This window comes from Leptopilina heterotoma, unplaced genomic scaffold (genome assembly GCF_015476425.1).
Source record: "Leptopilina heterotoma isolate Lh14 unplaced genomic scaffold, ASM1547642v1 Lhet_26, whole genome shotgun sequence".
Lineage (NCBI taxonomy): Eukaryota > Metazoa > Arthropoda > Insecta > Hymenoptera > Figitidae > Leptopilina > Leptopilina heterotoma.
Window position 1 is genome coordinate 2,916,658 of NW_025110969.1, and position 22,477 is coordinate 2,939,134.

The following is a 22,477-nucleotide window of genomic DNA, read 5'->3' on the forward strand; positions in this document are numbered from 1 at the left end:
TTTAAATTTAAAATATATTATGACAGAATTCTGTGAAATTATCAAATATGTCAGTCATGAATGCATATTAAAAAACGTTGATATTTCCAATATTCTCTATAGTATACATGTTTCAGTGTTACTAATGAAAGAAGTACACTTTATTATTTGAAAAATATATTAATTTACCCATCTATTATTGATTTTTAATTAATAATACTTAAAACTATATTAGTAGCAGAATTTTTACTGCATGTTAGTATTATTGCGATTTTTAAATACGTTTACTGCGCAACGCATACTAAACATAACCTCTTTTTTGACAACCAGCGCGCTATGCGACACCTGATTTTCTGCAATAATGCTCGCACAATAATTGGTGTTTCCTTCATAAATGTCACACAATATTACTCGCGAGTCAACAATAATACATGTGTTGACAATTAGTTTTTAATTTACTTTTTTAAATACAAATAAGTAACGAAATTTGATTGAGTTTAATTGTTTGGAAAATATAATAATTAAACTTTAATTTGTAAATGAAAAAACTGCATTTCATTTTTTCGTAAACTTAGACGAGCTTTGCAAAGTTAACCTACACTAAAAATTCGCAGAAATACCCACACTTACCCTATCTACTATTTTAATAAAATTTTCCACAAGAAATAAATTATTTAAAAAATTATTTGATAAAATTCTAAGCAAATCTTTGATTATTTTTTTTATAAATAATAAATATTTCACAGCAATTCAATTATTTACAAATTTTTTATAAATTTCTTTGCAATAATTCCATTATTTTCAAAAATATTCAATTTATTTAATATTATTGAATTTATCACTTTTAATAATATATACCTATTATTAAAATATTCAATTCATTTTTACAGAGATTCAATTATTTTTATAAATATGTAATACAATTTTTTACAGGGATTCAATTATTATTTTCATAAATAATAAAACTCATTGTAGAATTTCAATTATTTTTTATACAATTTTAATCGAATTCATCGAAAAATGTAATTATTCTTAAAATTTTATTCAAATTTGTCAAAAGAATTTATTTATTTATTTATTTATTTATTTATTCAAGAAATTAAATTTAATTATTTAAAAATTTGTTCATAAAATTCTTTATGAAAATTCAATTTTGAGAAGCATTCAATTATTTAATAAATTATTTATTTTTGTATTAAAAATAATTAGGTATTTAAAAAGAAATATTATTAAAAAATTCGTCTCAAGAATTCAATTATTTTCAAAAGTAATAAAATTCTTCGCAGAAATTCAATTATGATCAAAAGTTTAAAAAATTTATTGTCAAAATTTCCATTATTTTTATAAATATTAAAATTTTTCTTCAAAATTCAACTATTTTTAAAAATTTTAATAATAATCTTGGCAATATTTCAATTATTTTCAAAAATTTTAATAAAATTCTTGTCAAAATTTCAATTATTTTCAAAAATTTTCCTCAATTCAATCAAATTTTTTACAGAGATTCATTTATTTTTAATCCAATTTTAATCTAATTTCTCGAAAAATGAAATTATTCTTAAAATTTTTTATTGAAATTCTTCAAAAGAATTTTAATTACCTATTTAAAAATTTGTTGGCAAATTTCTTTAAATGAGAGTTCAGTTTTAAAAAATATTCAATTCTTCAATAAATTATTTTTCTTGTATTTAAATAATTGAATTGTCGTAGAATTTTCTAATAAGTTATTTGAAGTTTTTATTTTCTAATATTTGATTGAAGAATTTCCGAATAATCGATAAAATTTCGTAAAATTGAATTGTAAACAAAAGGATTTAAAAATGTTCAAAGAAATGTTTCAAAAATTATTTAAAATGAATGAATAATTAATTTAAAGGAGAATTTTAGTTAAAAATTCTGGAAAAGAATAATATTGAATTGAAATGGTGAAAGTAATTTTTAATTATTATTATATATTATAAAACATAAAGAAATCGATTGCTCTTAGGACTCGGAGCAATCGATTTCTTTATGTTTTATAACAATTTTTTTAAAAGTTGTTTAATTTCAAAAAGGTTTGAATTAAAAATTTTGTAAAATATAAATGTAGTTTTAAAAACCTGGAAAAATTCCGTTTTTTTAACCTGGAAAACCTGGAAAAGTCAGGGAATTTGAAATGAGCAAAAGCGTGGCAACCCTGCAATATGATAAAAAATAATCGGGTTTTTGATAAATTCAAATTGCAGAAAACTAATTGTATTTTACAAAGAGTGAAAATTGAAGTTATTATTATCGGAATCAGGGAAAAGTTGGGAAAAAACAAACTAATGAAAAATACAACGAAAATCAAATTTTGATTTAATATAAATTAATTTTTTTCTACGTTAATTTATTTTACGTAAAATTTTTTAGCAACTCTTTGTCGTGTAGTTTAAAAAAATATAATTCACCTATTATTGGTAATAATGATTTGTTGATATTCACCTAAAACTAAATTTAAATGTTTAAATAATAAATTCTCGGGACAAGAAAAAGTTTTAGAATTTTAGTCAATTGTTTCTTTTAAAAAATTTATTTGTGTCCATATAGAATTGATTTTTAAAAAAAATTCAAGGTTGAATTTTTGTACTATGTAGCAATAACGTGACTATGTTTTTACTGTTATAGATTCTAAATAAATAAATATGTGACATTCAGATGTTATAATGTGTGATCAGCGTACAAAATTTTTATTGTTTGATTTACAATCAATTACGCAGTGATAATTGTTTTAGCAATATACGCGTGTGTCTCGTGAAGGCCTCATTGCATAAGGAAGTCGTGAACATGAGGAAAGCTGGAGTTTTGCAAAAGCAATTCAATTCTCATGTTTCGTGAAGACTTAGTAAACTTTGCTCGTATTCGCATACGTACACATACATAAGCGACTTTCTTGTATTTATATAAGTTACTTTATTAAATAAAATATATTTCTTCTTTTTTTTTTAGAAGAAAGGTTTCAGAAAATCGCAGAAAAGGGACAAATGTTTATTTTTCTTTTGTTTGTTTGTTCACCTATTTTTTATGTTCGATTAATTTTGTCATTAATGGAAATAACAGATTTTCTTTTCAACTTTTATTTATTAAAAATTTACAAGTCAAATATCAAATCTTTGAAAGTTTCTATTTGCCAAAAATTTCAAATTTTCGACACTTTTTACACTGAACAAAAATTTTATAAATTATAAGTTATACAGATTAAATTTTTATTAAACATTTTTTTACGTATACAGGCCTTTGGTTCAAAAGACAATTTATTTTTATTTTTAGAGTGTGAAAAATAATTATAAGTCAAATAATAAAATTATTTTTGAATAATTTCTTTAAGATAATTAAATTTTTTGGATAACCCAATTTTTTAAATACACAATTAAAAAGCTTTTAATTCATTGAAATTTTGTAAAATATTATTGAAAACAATTAATTTTTTAAAGTATTTTATTCAAATTTTTGAAAATCAAATTTTACAGTAAAATTACAAATTTCAAAAATAATTTAATTCTCAAAATATTTAATAAAAAATCTTCAAATAAAAGTTTGGTAATGAAAGTTAATGTGAATAAACTTTAAAAAAATTACTTATTAAAATATTTCTTAAAAATGCGATTAGTTTTGGAAAAAAAAATTTTTTTTTGGTTCGTTTTTCAATAATAATTTATATAAGTAACTGTTTTTATATTTCAGAATGTTAAATTATTTTTTTCATAAAGTTTTAAATTAAAGATTTAGTAAAGTTGAGTTTTACAAAATTTTAATTAAAAGTTCTCATTAGAGAAGAATTTTAGTTAATATTTTTAGAAAGTATAATTGAATTGAAAACTTGAAAATAATTTTTAAGTTTTTCTTTATGGCCGGGAAAAATAGTTCATGTCCGAAAAGTCAGGGAATTTTGATCAGAATCCTAGAAAATTATTGTTTTCTAAAAAAGTTATTATACTTATTCTTGAAATCTAATTTTTCTTAAATATTTCAAAATTAATTCGATTTTAATAAAATCAATTTTAATATAATTCAATTATTTTCATAAATAATCAAATTTTTTAAAGTGATTCAATTATTTTTTAATTAATAATACTCATCGCAGAATTTCAATTATTTTTAATACAATTTTAATCGAATTCTTCGAAAAATGCAATTATTCTTAAAACTTTAATTTAAATTCGTCAAAGGAATTCAATTATTTAAGAATTTGTTGTTAAAAATCTTCTCAAGAATGTAATTATTTTCAATACAATTTTAATTAAATTTTTTGAAATAATTTAATTATTTTTAAAAGTTCCTAATAAAAGTCTTCAAAACAAATCAATTCTTCTTAAAAATTTTAATAAAATTATTCCAAGAATTGAATTATTTGCAAAAGTTGTAACAAAATTCTTTCCAGAAATTCAATTATTTTCAAAATAACAAAATTTTGTGCAAAAATTAAATTATTTTCAAAAAATTTAATAAAATTCTTCTAAAGAATTCAATTATCTTCGTAATTCATAAATAACAAAATTCTTCGCAGAAATTAAATTATTTGAAAAAAATTTAATAAAACTCTTCGAAAGAATACAATTCAATTATTTTTATAAACAATGAAATTCATCGCAGAATTTCAAATAATTTTAATCGAATTGTTCGAAAAATTTAATTATTATCTTAAAAATTTTATTAAAATTCGTCGAAATAATTCTAATATTTAAAAAATTGTTGATAAAATTCTTTATGAGAATTCAATTATGAGAATTATTTAATCAATTATTTAATAAATTATTTATTTTTGAATTTAAATAATTAAATTCTCGTAGAATTTTTTAATAAAAATTGATTTAAAAATGAATTTTAGTTAAAATTATAGAAAATAATTGAATATTGAAAGCCTGTATTTTTATAATAATTGAAATTTCAAAAGGTTTTTATTGAAATTCATCAAAGAAATTCAATTAATTTAAAAAGCCTTCCTATAATTTATTTATTAGAATTGAAGTATTATTGTGAATACATTTTTAATTAAATTTCTTGAAAGAATTCAATTATTTTCAAAAGCAATAAAATTCTTCGCAGAAATTCAATTACGGTTAAAAGTTTTAAAAAATTCTCTTAAAAATTTCATTTATTTTTATGAATAATAAAGTTTTTCTCCAAAATTCAATTATTTTCAAAAATGTTTCAAAAATGTTAATAAAATTTTTAGCAAAATTTCAATTATTTCAAAAAACTTTTCTTAATATTCAATCAAATTTTTTTTACAGAAATTCAATTATTTTTAATACAATTTTAATCTAGTTTCGCGAAAACTGAAATTATTTTTAAAAATGTTAATAAAATTCGTCAAAAGAATTTTAAATACCATTTTAAAAATTTGTTGATAAAATTCTTTATGACTCTTTTGTGGATAATGTAAAATAACATATAGAAAAGGATATTGGGTCTTCTTCCATACCTCCTTCGTGTGAGTCATTTGCAGGTCTGAACCTGCATAATATTTTCTAAAACTCGATTCTTGATGGTATATGATGCATTATCAATCAACTGGTTCAATTACTATACATCTACGATTTTTTTTTCATTTTTTCCACCCCTTAATATCGTTTAACGAAAATAACTTACGATTTTTGTGAAAAATAGATATTCCGTTTACATTTACCCCAAATATTTATATTTAACAAAAATTATTTAAGTTTTGAATAATTAAATTTAGAAACTATATATAAAAAAAATTAGTCTTTTGAAGAATTGTAATTATAATTTTTTTTAGAAAGTTAAATTCTCATAAAAATTAAATTTTTAGAATTTATAAGAACATTCTGAATTTTGGTCTTTTTTGTTTGATCGTAAACTATGAAATTACCACGAATTCTAATACAAAACCTAAAATTTTTTCTATTTCTGACAATAATTTCTTTTTAAATAACTTAAATCTTGAACAACTATCATAAAATAAATAAATTATTTAATGAATAATTTTACTTACATATTTTAAAATTAATTGAATTTTAAAAGATTTGCGGTTACAATTTTCATAAATCCTAGATGAAATAAATTTTTTAAAAAATTTAAATTTTCTAAAAAACATTCAATATTGTTTTAGTTTAAATTTTTAAATACCTAATAATTGAATATTGAAAGCATTATATGGCATGAATTTTTAGAAATAATTGAATTCTGAATAGGTTTGAAATTAAAATCTTTGAAAATTAAAATTTTAACTAAAAATTTTGTGAAATTAATTTTTTTCAAAACGTTTAATGGAATTTTTTTTTTGAAATTTTTTGAAGTTGTTTTCTAATAATATTTAATTGAAGAATTTACGAATAATTGAAATTTCGTAAAATTAAATTGTAAACAGATGGATTTGAAAATTCTCAAAGACCTTTTTCATAAATTATTAAAAATAATGCATTTATAGAAGAATTTTAGTTGAAAACAGGAAAAAAATTTAATTTAGGAAAAATTAGAAATTATTGCAGAAATTCAATTATTTTCAGAAATTCAAGAGTATAATGATATTCTTCGCAAAAATTAAATATTGTTAAAAAATAATAAATTTCTTCTTAGAGATTCAATTATTTTCACAAATAATAAAAACTCATCGCAGAATTTCAATTATTTTTAATACAATTTTAATCATATTTCTTGAAAAATGTAATTAATATTAAAAATTTTATTAAAATTCGTCGAAAATTCGTTGCAAGAATTCAATCATTTTTCAAAATTTTGATAAATTCTTCTTACAAAAGTTCAATTATGTTCAAAATTTTTAAAAAATTCTTGTCAAAATCACAATTATATTTATAAATAACAAAATTCTTCTCCAAAATTCAATTATTTTCAAAAATTTGCCTGATTTCAATGATTTCAATATTTACTATTTTATTTATTTATTTAATTTACACGGGAAAAAGAATTCCTAAAAGAATTCAATTTTTTGATAAAATTGTACTTCAAGCATTTACAAATTATTTTCATTCATGCATTTGAATTTTAGTAATAAAATTCATTGCGAAAATTTAATCATTTTCAAAAATTTTTAATTATCGCTTTATAAATAATAACATTTTTTTTCGAAATCCAATTATTTTCAAAAATTTTAATAAAATTTTTCCAAGAAATTGTTCATATAAAATTCAATTATTTTGAGAATTTTCAATTACAATTATTAAAGAAACTCCATTATATAAAAGAAATTCAAAGAAATTCTTCAAAAGGATTTAATGAAGATTACCTATGAAACATTTTAATAAAATTCTTTTCGAAAATTTAATTATTTTCATAAATAATAAAATTCTACGAAGAAATTCAATTATTATCAAATTTTCTGATAAAATTCTTTGCAAGAAATCAATGATTAGCAAATTTTTTATAAATTTTTTCGCGATAATTCAATTATTTTCATAAATAATATGAAATTTTTACAGGGATTCAATTATTTTCGTAAACAATAAAATTCTTTTTAGGAATTCAATTATTTTTATAAATAATAAAATTTTCACCGGAATTTAATTATTTTCAAAACACAATTTTCATAAAATTTTTCGAAAAAAATCAATTATTTGAAAAAATATTAATAAAATTTTGAACAAATGTTTAATGATTTTCATAAAATAATTAAAATTTTACAAGGAATTCAATTATTTACAAATTTTTTATAAATTTTTGCGCATTAATTTCATCATTTTCATAAATCATTTCATTTAAAAATTCAATTATTTTCATAAATAATAAAACTCGTTGGAAAATTTCAATTATTTTTAATACTATTTTAATCGACTTTCTCGAAAAATGTAATTATTATTCTTGAAAATTTTATTCAATTTCGTCAAAAGAATTCAACCATTTAAAAATTTATTGATAAAATTCTTTATGAGAATTCAATTTTAAGAAATATGCAACTATTCAATAAATTTATTTAAAAATTAGTTTTAGTTAAAATTTTAGATAATAATTGAATTTTGGAAAAGTTACAAATTATTGCAGAATTCAATTATTTGCAGAAATTCAAGAGAGTAAAGATGTTCTTCGCAAAAATTAAATATGCTTCAAAAATAATAAAATTCTTCTTAGGGATTCAATTATTTTGACAAATAATAAAACTCATCGCAGAATTTCAATTATTTTCAATACAATTTTAATCAAATTTCTCGAAAAATGTAATTATTATTAGAAATTTTATTAAAATTCGTCGAAGGAATTCAATTAATTAAAAATTTGTTGATAAATTTCTTTATGAGAATTGAATTTTAAAAAACATTCAATTATTCAATAAAGTATTTATTTTTGTATTTAAATAATTGAATTCCAGCAGAATTTTCTAATAAAAATTGATTTAAATATGGATTAAATATTTATTTTAAATAAATGTAATAGAACTTTTTTTTTGAGTATCTAATCATGTTTAGAGTGAATCAGAATCTTCTTTAGGATCAGGGAAAAAGTCAAAATTTTTTTTTGGAAATCAAGGAAAAACAAAATTAAATTTTTGTGGTAATCTTGTTAAAGTCAAACCAATATGCCTGTCTGTATATGTAAAATAAGTAAAAAAAGAAGTGTATGTATTTTATTATTTATTATTTATAAAATAATAATTATTAGTTTCTTCTATCCATATAAATTTTTTTTGTCGTTTAAATTTTATTTACTTTTCTCTTAATTTTAATTATGAAAATAATGTTAATTTTAACACAAAATAAATTTAATGAAAATGAGATGTTTAATTATAAATATTATAAAAATATTGTAAATTATTTTGTGAAATGTGACAGAAAGCTCACGTTTTTCTGTAACGTTGCAAAAATTCATCTCTTCATCTCTCAATAACATAATTTGAGAGAATATATAATAAATAATAAAATGACTTGAGAGAAGAGTTTCTGTTTGAAATTCCAATGAACTTGAAACAGAAACAGAAAGAGAAAGAGAAACAGAAACAGAAGTGATGGATGACTAACGTTTTTGAATAATATGTGCATTACAGATCGGTCGATCCTCGGAACCGCCTATTGACTTCGTGGTAATGGACACATCTGCAGGAGGTGCTGATGGCGCATCTGCAGTGAGTGAAGGTCGCGTTGCCCAGAGCACCATCAGCAGGTTTGCATGTCGAATTCTTGCAGATCGCGATGATCCTGGAATCGCAAGAATTTACGCTGCCGGTTTTGATAGTTCTAGAAATATTTTCCTAGGCGTAAGTATAACATTTTTCCCACCAAGCTTTTCACCTTGACAATTCACTCAATCAATCAGGCATAAAAATAAAAACAAATTATTATCCATTTTCTTCGATTACACAAAGCTTTTTTTTCCTATTTTTATTTCTCTGCTTCTTCGTATGCACGTTACGTGTTACGAAGGTCGTGGAATAGCAATTAACAATTTAAATGATAATTCTATCGTCCTGGGTATATCTGCAGTTTTTGTTATACTTTTTAGTTTTGAAGGAACACACATTGTTTTTTTCAGGCGTAGAAAAATTATTTTGATAATTTAACTTTTTCATTTTTTCGCAATGTTATTTATTTTTAGAGTCATGATTATTTTTTATCATAATTTTTTATTTTTATACTTTATATTTATATTTTTTATTCTCAAATAGCAACTTCAATTTTTGAATAATTTCAAATTCAAAATTTCGAGAAAAATTAAAAAAATTGTCTTATTAAGAACATATTTAATAACATACTTTAATTTCAAAGATTTTAATAAAACTCTTCACAAAAATTGAAAAATTCAATTATTTTCTAAAATTTTAATAAAATTTCACGAAAGAAATCAATTATATATTCAAAAATTTTATTAAATTATTTATTTATTTTTAAATTATTTTTATAAATAATAAAATTCTTGTCAAAAATTAAATTTTTTTTCAATACCATTTTAGTAAAACTTCTCAAAAGAATTCAATTATTTTTAAAAATTGCAATAACATTTTTCTAAAAAATTCAATTATTTTTAGAAGTTTTGATAAAATGTTTTATAAGAATTGAATTATTTTCATAAATAATAAATTTCTTCGCATGAAATCAATTATTTCCAGTTCAATTTTTCTAAAATGTCTTGAACGAATTCAGTCAGTTTCGAAAATTTTAATAAAATTCTAAGAAGAGTTTAATTACTTTCTAAAAATTTTAATAACATTCAATAATGGAATGTTTAATTACAATTATTAACGAACTCGATTATTCTAAAAACTGGAAAGAAATTCTTTAAAATTCATTTATTTTCAACATATTTCATTGATATAAATATTAAAGAAATTCCATTTTTTTTAATTCAAGGAAATTCTTCAAACAATTGAATTATTTTCCAAAGTTTTAATAAAATTCTTCGCCAGTATATTTAATTATTTTTATAAATAATAAAATTCTTGTCAAGAATTAAATTTTTTTTCAATACTATTTTAGTAAAATTTCTCAAAAGGATTCAATTATTTTTAAAAATTTCAATAACATTTTTATAAAAGTTTTGATAAAATGTTTTATGAGAATTGAATTATTTTCATAAATAATACATTTCTTCGCATGAATTCAATTATTTTCAGTAGAATTTTTCTAAAATATCTCGAAAAAATTCAGTCAGTTTCAAAAATTTTGATAAAATTGAGTATAAAAATTTTTAATTTTTTTTTTTATTAATGAAATTCATAGAATGAATTTAACTATATTTAAGAAATCTGAAATAAAATTCTGAGAAGAATTTAATTGCTTTCTAAAAATTTTAATAAAATTTTTATTGAAAAATATTAAATAAATTTCATTATTTTCAAAAAATTCAAAGAAATTCTTCAAATAATTCAATTATTTACAAAAGTTTTAATAAAATTCTTCGCAAGAATTCATTTATTTTTAATACAATTTTAATAAAATTTATCAAAAGAATTCAATTATTTTACAAAATTTTGATACAATTTCTCGAAAGAATTCAATTATTTGCATAAAGTAATGATGAAATTCTTCAAAATAATTCAATTATTTCCATATAATTTCAATTAAAGTTTACTTAAAAAAATTCAATTATTTCGATATAATTTCAATAAAATTTTTTAAAAGAATTCAATTATTTTCTAATATTTTAATATAATTCTAAGAACAATTCAATTATTTTTCAAAGTTTTAATAAAATTTATTTGCAAACATTAAATTATTTTTATAAATAATAAAATTCTTGTTAGGAATTCAATTATTTTTCAATACTATTTTAATAAAATTTCTCCGAAGGATTCAATTATATTTAAAAATTACAAAGACATTTTTCTAAAAAATTTAATTATTCTTAAAAGTTTTTACAAAATGTTTTATAAGAATTGATGAATTTAATTATTTTCAACGTTATTTGCAGTACAATTTTAATCAAATTTATCAAAAGCATTCAATTATTTTCAAAAATTTTGATAAAATTCTTTGATGGAATTCAATTATTTCCAAATTTTTTAATACAATTTGTCGAAAGAATTCAATTTTTGGCAAAAATTTTGATTAAATTCTTTGAAAGAATTGAATTATTCAATGATTTTCAATAAAAATTTTTTTTATTCAAAACACTTGAAAGGAGAAATTTTCATAAATAATAAAATTCTATTCAAGAATTCAATTATTTTTAATACAATTTTAATAAAATTTATCGAAATAATACAATTATTTAAAAAATTTGTTTGATGAATAAAAATATTGATAAAATCTTTGTAGAAATTCATTTATTTTCAAATTTTTTGCTAAAATTCTTTGCAAGAATTCAATGATTTTCAATACATTCATTTTAAAATTCAAAATATTTCTAAGGAAAATTTTTTTAAAAAGTTTGGTTACAAAAAAGCAAACAGCTACCAATTTTAAACTGCGAACAAATAACTGATATCAAACGATTATCAATATAAAATTCAATTGATACTAGTTTTTTCAATCTTGAATGATTCGATTAATTTCTAAATGAATTTGAAAAAAAATTGAATCTACGATGTGTTCACATTGCAGAATAAATTTTTCTTTTTAATATTAAATTCAGATCAGTGTTTCGATTAGTTTTTAAATGCATTTAAAAAAAATTGAATCTACAATGTTTTCAGATTGCAGATTCAATTTTTTTTTTTTTTTGAAATATTAAATTCAGTTTAGAAATGTTGAAAAAATATTTCTTCGACATTTATTCGACGAAAATTTCAAATCTATTCAATTATTAATTAAACTTTTTAAATATAAATTTTCAAGAAAGAAAAGAAAAATACGAATTCGTATTTATTTATTTTATATTTTATAATTAATAAAACATTTAAAAATTATTTTTGACCAGTTTATAAATTTATATTTTTAATCCTTTGAAAAATTGAAATTTTTTTTTAAATTATGCGGTCAAATCGCGGCAAGAGTATTTAAAAAAAATTTAATTTAAAATCAATTAAACTTGTAAACGAAGTTTTATTAGAAAATTTATTAAATAATGAAATTTTTCTCCATTTTTCATTTGGCGTCCCAATTCAAATTATCGAATTTTGAGGCTCAATTTTACATTTCTAATAATGTTGGAATATAAATTGTCACCCCTAGGAAACGTAAATTTCGATGAACTAAAATTTAACTGTCGCCTCTATTAATTTATTTCAAGTAATATTTTTTTTACCTGCGTCATTTATTTTAGAAAAATATTTCACTTTTTAACATATTTTAAAGGAAAAAGAAACTGTGATCACTAATAACAGGAAATAATTACAAAATGCTTAAGATAATTAAACAATATAAATCTATTGAACACAAGAAAAATATTCAAATATTCAAAAAGTATAAAATTGTGAAAAATAATGGAAATAATAAATATTAAATATTGTACACTAATAAATAATAATTTATTTATGTATTTATTTAATAATATTTTTTATCACATCTTTTTTGATTAATTTCAAGAAAAGAAAATCGTGGTCTGCTGTTTAATTTTGTAAGTTAATTAAAAGTCTTTTTTACACTAACTATAAAAATTTGAAATTTTTTCTCAAAATTTGCAAATTCAATTTTTATTACGAATAATGTTTCTACGATTATTTCTTCAGGGAATTCAGAAAAAAGCCAGGGAAATTAGGGAATTTTATTAAAAGTAATGTAAAAAAAATTAAATTTGTAGAATTCATAAGAAAATGCTTAATTTTTGTGTCTTTTTTATGCCTCGAATTCTAATACAAAAAACCTTAAATTTTTTCTTTTTCTCACAATAATTTATTTTAAATACTTTAATTCTTTAAGAACTATAATAAAATAATAATAATAATAATAATAATAATAATAATAATAATAATAATAATAATAATAATAATAATAAAAGACTTATAAAATATTTTATGAATAATTTTACTTAAAATTTTTCTCCAAAATTCAATTATTTTCAAAAATTTGCCTGATTTCAATGATTTCAATAGTTACTATTTTTTTATTACAAGAAATTAATTATATAAAAAAATTTTTTGATAAAATTCTAAGCAAACCTTTTATTATTTTTATAAATAACAAATATTTCACAGCAATTCAATTATTTACAAATTTTTTATTAATTTCTTTGCAATAATTTCCATTATGTATTTTCAAAAATATTAATTTCATTTTAACAGAGATTTAATTATTTTTATAAATATGTAATACAATTTTTTACAGGGATTCAATTATTATTTTCATAAACAATAAAACTCATTGCAGAATTTCAATTATTTTTTATACAATTTTAATCGAATTCTTCAAAAAGTGTAATTATTCTAAAATTTTATTATAATTCGCCAAAAGAATTAAATTATTTAAAAATTTGTTCATAAACTTCTTTATGAGAATTCAATTTTGAGAAGCATTCAATTATTTAATAAATTATTTATTTTTGTATTAAAAATAATTAGGTATTTAAAAAGAAATATTATTTAAAAATTCGTCTCAAGAATTCAATTATTTTCAAAAGTAATAAAATTCTTCGCAGAAATTCAATTATGATCAAAAGTTTAAAAAATTTAATAATAATCTTGGCAATATTTCAATTATTTAAAAAAAATTTTAATAAAATTCTTGACAAAATTTCAATTATTTTCAAAAACTTTTTTCAATTCAATCAAATCTTTTACAGAGATTCAATTATTTTGATAACAATTTTAATCTAATTTCTCGAAAAATGAAATTATTCTTAAAAATTTTTATTGAAATTCTTCAAAAGAATTTTAATTACCTATTTAAAAGTTTGTTAATAAAATTCTTTAAGTGAGAGTTCAATTTTAAAAAACATTAAATTCTTCAATAAACTATTTTTTCGTATTTAAATAACTGAATTGTCGTAGAATTTTCTAATAATAATTAATTCAAATATGAATTTCAGTCAAAACTTTAGATAATTATTGAGTTTTGAAAAGGTTTCAAATTATAATCTTTGAATGTTTGAAATTTTCATACTTTTAACTTAAAATTGTGTAGATTTAATTTTTTTGTAAAAGTTGAATTGAATTTTTTTTAAGTTATTTCAAGTTTTTATTTTCTAATATATATATTTGATTGAAGAATTTCCGAATAATCTGTGAAATTAGGTATTTAAAAAGAAATGTTATTAAAAAATTTGTCTGAAGAATTAAATTATTTTCAAAAGTAATAAAATTCTTCGCAAAAATTTAATTATGGTCAAAAGTTTGGAAAAATTATCGTCAAAATTTCAATTATCTTTATAAATATTAAAATTTTTCCCCAAAATTCAATTATTTTTAAAAATTTTAATTAAATTCTTTTTAACAAATTCAATTTTTTTTCAAAAATTCTCCTCCAGTCAATGATTTTCAATATCTACTATTTTAATAAAATTTTCCAAAAGAAATGAATTATTTAAAAAATTTTTTGATAAAATTCTAAGCAAACCTTTTGTTATTTTTATAAATAACAAATACTTTACAGCAATTCAATTATTTACAAATTTGTTATAAATTTCTTTGCAATAGTTCCATTATTTTCAAAAATATTCAATTTATTTTCACAGAGATTCAATTCTTTTTATAAATATGAAAGAACTTTTTCAAAAATTATTAAAAATAATAAATTTATGGAAGATATTTAGTTCAAAACACGAAAAAAATTGAATTTTGTAAAAGTTACAAATTGTTGCAAAAATTCAATTATTTTCAAGAGTAATAATATTTTTCTCAAAAATTAAATGTTGTTTAAAAGTAATAAAATTCTTTTTATGGATTCAATTATTTGAAAATCTGTTGATAACGATTCTTTATGGGAATTGAATTTCAAGAAACATTCAATTATTCAATAAATAATCTACTTTTGTATTTCAATAATTGAATTGTCGTAGAATTTTCTAATTATAATTGATTCAAATATGAATTTCAGTTAAAATTGTAGATAATTGAATTTTAATCTTTGAATGTTTGAATTTTTCATACTTTTAACTGAAAGTTGTGTAGATTTAATTTTTTTGAAAAAGTGCAATTGAATTTTTTTCAAGTTATTTGTAGTTTTTATTTTCTATTATTTGATTGAAGAATTTCCGAATAATCGATGAAATTTCTGTAAAATTGAATTGTAAACAAAAGGATTTGAAAATGTTGAAAGAAATGTTTTAAAAACTATTAATAATAATCAATAATAATTAATTTAAAGAAGAATTTTAATTAAAAATTTTGGAAAACAATAATTGAATTAAAATGATGAAAGTAATTTTGAATAAGTTACAGTAACAATATTCTTATAATATAAAATAATGATTTTATTAGTCGTTCATTTTTAATTATTATAAAACATGAAGATATTGATCACTCCGAGTGAAAAATTCCGTTTTTAACCTGGAAAACCTGGAAAAGTCAGGGAATTTGAAATGAGCAAAAGCGTGGCAACCCTGGTTCAGGAGAAAAGTGAAAATTTTGTTTGAAAATTAGGGAAAAGTCGGAGAAAAAAAAATTAAAATTTTTGTGCCAACACTGTTTTTAAATGAATTTTGAAATATATTTTTAACAAGATTTTAATTATAGAAATTGTTTTTTTTGATTAGGAAAAGGCGACAAAATGGCAAGAATATCGAGAGATTGATGGACTGACAACAAATGGTGTATTGATAATGCACCCTCGTGGACAATTTTATGGAGGAGAGGCACAGTGTGGATGCTGGCGGGAAGTTAGCGTTGGCGGCGGAGTTTTCACTTTAAGAGAAAGTCGCAGCGCTCAACAAAAGGGCAATCTCGTCGAAGATGAGAATAATATTCTCAAAGATGGCACTTTAATTGATCTTTGTGGAGCAACTTTGCTCTGGAGATCAGCGGAGGGACTCGCTAAATCTCCCGTAAGTTCTCTCAATTATTTTTCATTTTATTCCCTTTTTCCAAATGGCGAACGTAATTCAAATCATTTATTTTTATTTCTCGAAATAATAATTAATAAATTCATTTTGCTTTCGACTCAATTTAAAAAACGAAATATGAACTTCTGAGTATTTACCTATTTTTAATTGTCAATAAAAATAAAAAATAGTTTTTAGAAAAATTAACAGAATACAAGAAAAGAATTTGTATACTTTTTACTAATAAATTTATTTTTAAGAAAAATGTAAAGTGAAAAAAATTTTCCTCTTTTCTGGAAAAATGAGTAATTTGCAAACTGTTTAAGTATCATTTTTTTTTTGTGAAAAAAATTGTGAATCCTAATGATTTCCAATGAATAAGATGAATAGAATCGATTTTTAATTTTTATACAGTAATTATTTTAAATGCTTTGAAAGTAGAAAAAAACATAGAAATACTTATTGAACAACATGAAAAAGACTGTCCGACTTTTGTAGTAAACATTTTACTTGACGTTTACGACCTCTTTATGTCAATTTTACGAGAAAAGTCAAACACAGGATGTCTTAAAAGATGCAGTTAAGTCATCTTTCAAGATTATCATATGAACGGGTTTACGATGAACAAAAGATTTAAGATTTGAATTCTAACGCCATTGTCTTTATCTTTATAAACAAAGAAAAAATTGATTTCTATTTTTTATGTTTTCTCACGTTTCGCTTTCAATTTGTTTTCCAGTCTTTGCTTTAACGTCACCTCAAAAGATACAGTTTACTTTTCTTTAGTTAAATTTATACGTTTAAATTTACGACATTGCAAATTGATTTATTTGCCTTTTGTAGTTTTAACAAATTTTTATTTTAAAAAAACTATTTTTATGTATTTTATTTTGATTGAAGTTCTAGTTAACTTTGTTACAATTTAATATTTAAATTTTTTAGAGCAATTCAATTATTTTCGACAATTTTTAAGAAATTCTTTTTTTTTAAATCATTATTTTCAAAATTTTTAATAAAATTCCTTCAAAAAATTCAATTATTTTCAAAAATTCAGATAAAATTTTTCGAAATAATTCAATTATTTTCAAAAATTTAGATAAAATTCTTCGAAATAATTCAATTATTTTTATGAATTGTAAAATCCTCCGCAAAAATTCAATTATTTTCATAAATAATAAAACGTTTTGAAGGAATTCAATTATTTTCAATACAGTTTTAATCATATTTCTCGAAAAAATACAATTATTTTTTCAAAATATTATTTAAATTCAATTATTTTCAAGAGTTTTAATAAAAATTCAATTATTTTTAACAATTCTGTGATCAAATTCTTCAAAACAATTCAATTATTTATATAAATTGTAAAATTTTTGTCAAGAATTCAATTATTATTTTTGCAAATAATAAAATTCTTCTGAGAAATTCAATTATTTTCAATACAATTTTAATAAAATTTCTCTAACAGTTTCAATTATTTTTAAAAAATGTTAATAAAAGTTTTCTAAACAATTCAATTGTTCTTAAAACTTTTTAATAAAATTCTTTGTAAATTTCAATTATTTTTTAAAATTTTTAATTAAAATTATTTTTAAAAAATACATTTTTTATACCAAATTTAATGAAATTTTAAAAAATAACTGTAATTATTTACAAAAAACTCTAATAAAATTGTTTAAAATAATTTAACTTTCTATGAATAATTTTAATATAATTTAATAGGAAAGTTATTAAACAATACAATTCTTCGGAGGAATTCAATTATTTTCACAAACAATAATATTCTTCAAAGGAATTTAATTATTTTTAATGGAATTTTAATAAAATTTCTGGAAGGAATACAATTATTATTAAAAGTATTAATAAAATTCAATTATTTTTAAATGTTTTAATAAAATTTTTGGAATTCCTAGAAACAATTCAATTATACTCGTCATAAATAATAACATTCTTTGGAAAAATTCAATTATTTTAACAAAATTTATTAAGAAAATTATTAATTACAAAAAATATTGTTATTTTGTGTATGTATTTGAATTTTCGGAAATATTGAAAATAATTGAATATTAAAAAATTAGAACGATATAGGTAATTAAAAGAATTACTTTTTTCAAAACTGTTTTAATATTATTTTTATAACCTAATTTTCATTAATTTTCATTTTTATTCAATTTACACTTGAAGATTATTTATTAAAAACTTGGAGAATTCAATTATTTCCAAAATTTTCAATTAAAATTCTTTAAAAATTAATTTTTGAAAATTGTAATAAAATACTTTAAAAAAATGATTTATTTTCAATTAAATTTTACAAAATTTCAATTATTCAAAATCTTTTTAATTGTATATTTTGAAAATTTAATTAGAAAAAATATTCAAAAATAAATTTTCAAAGAAAATCGATAAAAGTCGCATTATTTGAAAATAGTCGGAAAAATCATAATATCCGAGGCCTGGAAATTAAATACGAATTTATCAGCTTTGAAAAAGAACTGAAAGATTATTTCTCAATATGATCACTTGATGCGGTTATTAAAAAAAATCAGTTATGGAATAAAAATTTTTAAGAGAAAGCCGGATGTGGTTTCGAAACTTTAATACAATTTTTTTTCTTTACAATGATCGCAAATATTATTTGTGGATGCAGATATGAAAAAGGGCAAAAAAGAGAATAAATATTATGTAGAAAAAAAGAAAGCAAAAGTACAATATACTATAAATAAATAAATAAATAAAAGTAATAAGTAGAAGTTTTTAAAAATTGTAATAAAAGAAAATTTGAGTAAAGTGAATAAAATTTATCGAAAAATAAGTTAAATGCGTAATAAAAGGGTAAAAGGGAGAAAAGAGGAAATGTGTATAGTAAGGGTATTATTATCGTTTATGAAATGAAAAATTTAAATTGATTTTCTTTTTTCCAGACAAAACACGATTTGGAGGCGCTGGTAGACGCCATAAATGCGGGTCGGCCGCAATGTCCAGTCGGATTGAATACGCTGGTGATTCCTCGAAAATCTTCAGCGGAGCCTATGCCACAGCCTCACGCTGCACAGCAGCCTTACGTTTATTTGAAATGTGGGCACGTGCAAGGTCACCACGACTGGGGTCAGGAGAAGGACAAAGCGACCAGGAGATGTCCTATGTGCTTGATTGCTGGACCGATAGTAAAATTGTGCATGGGAATAGAACCAGCATTTTACGTTGATAGTGGCCCACCAACGTATGCATTTAGCCCCTGCGGGCACATGGCAACAGAAAAGACTGTAAAGTGCGTATCCATTTCAATTTCTATTCCTTATTTTCATTTTCAATCTTTCATTTTTTTCTAAATTCTCTATAAGTTCAGGCTTCGCACTCATCTGCTAAAACCTACTATTTATACTACTTTTTTTACGTTATGCTATACTATTTAGGTACTTTTTTAGATTTCAGCTACAAAAAGCTACTATTTCTGTTTTTTTTAGAATTTCCACAACTTTAAATTCGCTAATACTAGAAATAATCAAAAAACTATTCTCAAAATATTCGAATATTCCAAATTCAATTATTTTCAATATCTAGCATTTTCATAAAATTTCGCAAAATAATTCAATTATTTAAAAAAAAAAATTGATACAATTCATCCAAAATTCAATTACTTTCATAAATAATAAAATTTCCACAGGAATTCAATTAATTCAGAAAAGCAATTTCAAAAAATTTCCTAAAAAATCAATTATTTAACAAAATTTTTATATTGTAAAATAAAAATTATTATTATTATTATTATTATTATTATTATTATTTTCACTAATAATAACTTTTTACATGGAAATTCAATTTTTTAAAAAATTTTTTGATAAAATTCTAAGCAAAATTAATCAATTAATGATTTAACACAATGTTTATAAAATTCTTATGAAGAATTCAATTATTTTCAAAAATAACAAAATTTTTCACAGAAATTCAATTATTTTTAAAAATTTTAATAAAATTTTTCTCAATAATTCAATTATTTTCATAAATATAATAAAAATCACCTCAAGAATTCAATTATTTTTGAAAATTTTAATAAAATTCTTTGCAACTATTCTATTATTCAATTATTTTCATAAATAATAAAACTCATCGAAGAATTTCAATTATTTTCAATACTATTTTAATTTCATTAATCGAAAAATACAATTATTTTCCCAAATAAAATTTTCCACAAGAATTTAATTATTTAAAATAAAATTTTCATAATATTTATTATATTACGAAAAAATTAATTATTTAAAACAATGTTTATAAAATTCTTATGAAGAATTCAATTATTTTCAAATATAACAAAATTTTTCACAGAAAATCAATTATTTTTAAAAATTTTAATAAAATTTTTCGTAATAATTCAATTATTTTCATAAATATAATAAAATTCTCCTCAAGAATTCAATTATTTTTATAAATAATAAAATTTATCGCAGGATTTCAATTATTTTTAATAAAATTTTACAGGTAATGTTCCTCGAAAAAATCAATTATTTGAAAAAATGTTTTTTTAAATTCTTTGGAAGAATTCAATTATTTACAAAAATATTAAAATTGTTCACAAGAATTCAATTGCTTTCAAATATTTTAATAAAATTCTTCGAAAGAAATCAATATTATTTGAAATACAATTTTAATTAAATTTTTTGGAAAAAATTAAATTATTCTTTTAGATTTTAATAAAATTCTTCCCAAGAATTCAATTATTTACATAAATAATTCTTCGAAAGAATTCAATTGAGGCCTTGGATCCAATAACTCGCCCGACGCTTGGAGGAACGCGCAACTGCCAGTCAGTGAGCAGTGAGCGCCTCTGGGCCACTCACTGCTACCCGACTGGTATTAGCGCGTGGCTTCGAGCGTCGGGCGAGTTATTGGATCCAAGGCCTCAATTATTAAAGATAAATAACAAAATTATTCCCGAAAATTCAATTATTTTGAAGCAGTTTAATAAAATTCTTTGCAAAATTCAATTATTTTCATAAATAACAATATACATTACAAGAATTCAATTATTTTTAAAAGTAATACATTTCTTCTTCGAAATTTAAACTAGATTACAAAATTTTTAAGAAAAACCAGAGGAAGTTTCTTTATGTCTGTAAAAACTTATATGAGTGATTAAAATAGTATTTTTGGCTCCTACAAAATGTCGATTTTTCGGTGTTGAAATTGAGTGATATCGATACTCTTTTTTTGTCTGACTAGAATATAAGATGTATTAGCGATGCCACAGGCACAAGTCAGGGAATTTTATTAAAAGTACTGGAAAAAATATTAAATTTCTAACATTACTAGAAAAAATCTGTTTCTTTGGTCTTTAAAAAAAATGTTTAAAAAACTTAAAAACTTTGAATTCTTCCCAAATTTATTTTTTCACCTTAAAAATATTAAATATTTATTTACAAAATTATTTAGATTTTTAATAATCTTATTTAAAATTCTGAAAAAATTTACCTTCTGAGAAATTTTAATTCAAATTTTTAAAGATTATTATTTTAAGAATTATCAAATTAATAGCAATTTTGCGAAATTGAATTAAAAATAATTAAATGTGTTAATAACTCTCATTATTTAAAAAAAATCGAATTTTCAAAGAATTTTAATTAAATAAAATTGAAAAATAAAAAAGAAATTAGGTTTTTAAAATATTTCTCTCCTATTTTTTAATGATAGTTTAATTTTTATAAACAAGTAATTAAAAAATTTGAAAATATGTAATTGAAATTTCCCAGAGTTCTATTAAAAATAATTGAATTTTTTTTAATAATTTTAATGAAATTTTTCGTTTTCGGTAGACACTCTTAAAGTTCTGAATTAAATTTTTGCTTCTAAAAATAAACTTTTTTTTCACAATTGAACTCTTCTTGAAATTGATTTTTAAAAGGATCAGGGAGAATGTTAAAAAAAATCAGGGAAACCCGAAATCAAAAAGTACAATATTTGCCATTAATTTTTGTGTCCATTTTTTTCAGAGTAATTCTAGTGACTAAAGATTTTATTAATTTAAGCAGAACAAGTGATTACGAAAATTAATTGACCAAAAACAATTTTATTAGGATATAAAAATGACATTTTAATTTTAATCACCCATATGTTTCACCTTGCTTATATTTTGCCCTTTTTATTACAAAATAATTAAAAAACGGTTTTAACAGAAAAGTATTTTTAGAAAATCATTCGCTTTTTCACCTATTTCAAAGAAAAAAGATTC

At 20.0% G+C, this 22,477-nt stretch overlaps 1 protein-coding gene across 1 annotated transcript in view; it reads left to right on the forward strand.

The window, feature by feature from the left end:
• Nucleotides 1-22,477, forward strand: part of LOC122503326 (protein pellino) — a 58,634-nt gene that overhangs the window by 32,160 nt on the left and 3,997 nt on the right. Inside the window, exons 4-6 of the mRNA XM_043613819.1 lie at nt 8,954-9,163; nt 15,973-16,260; nt 19,176-19,522. Coding sequence (XP_043469754.1) covers nt 8,954-9,163; nt 15,973-16,260; nt 19,176-19,522 — 845 coding nt within the window. The remainder of the gene's footprint in view (nt 1-8,953; nt 9,164-15,972; nt 16,261-19,175; nt 19,523-22,477) is intronic.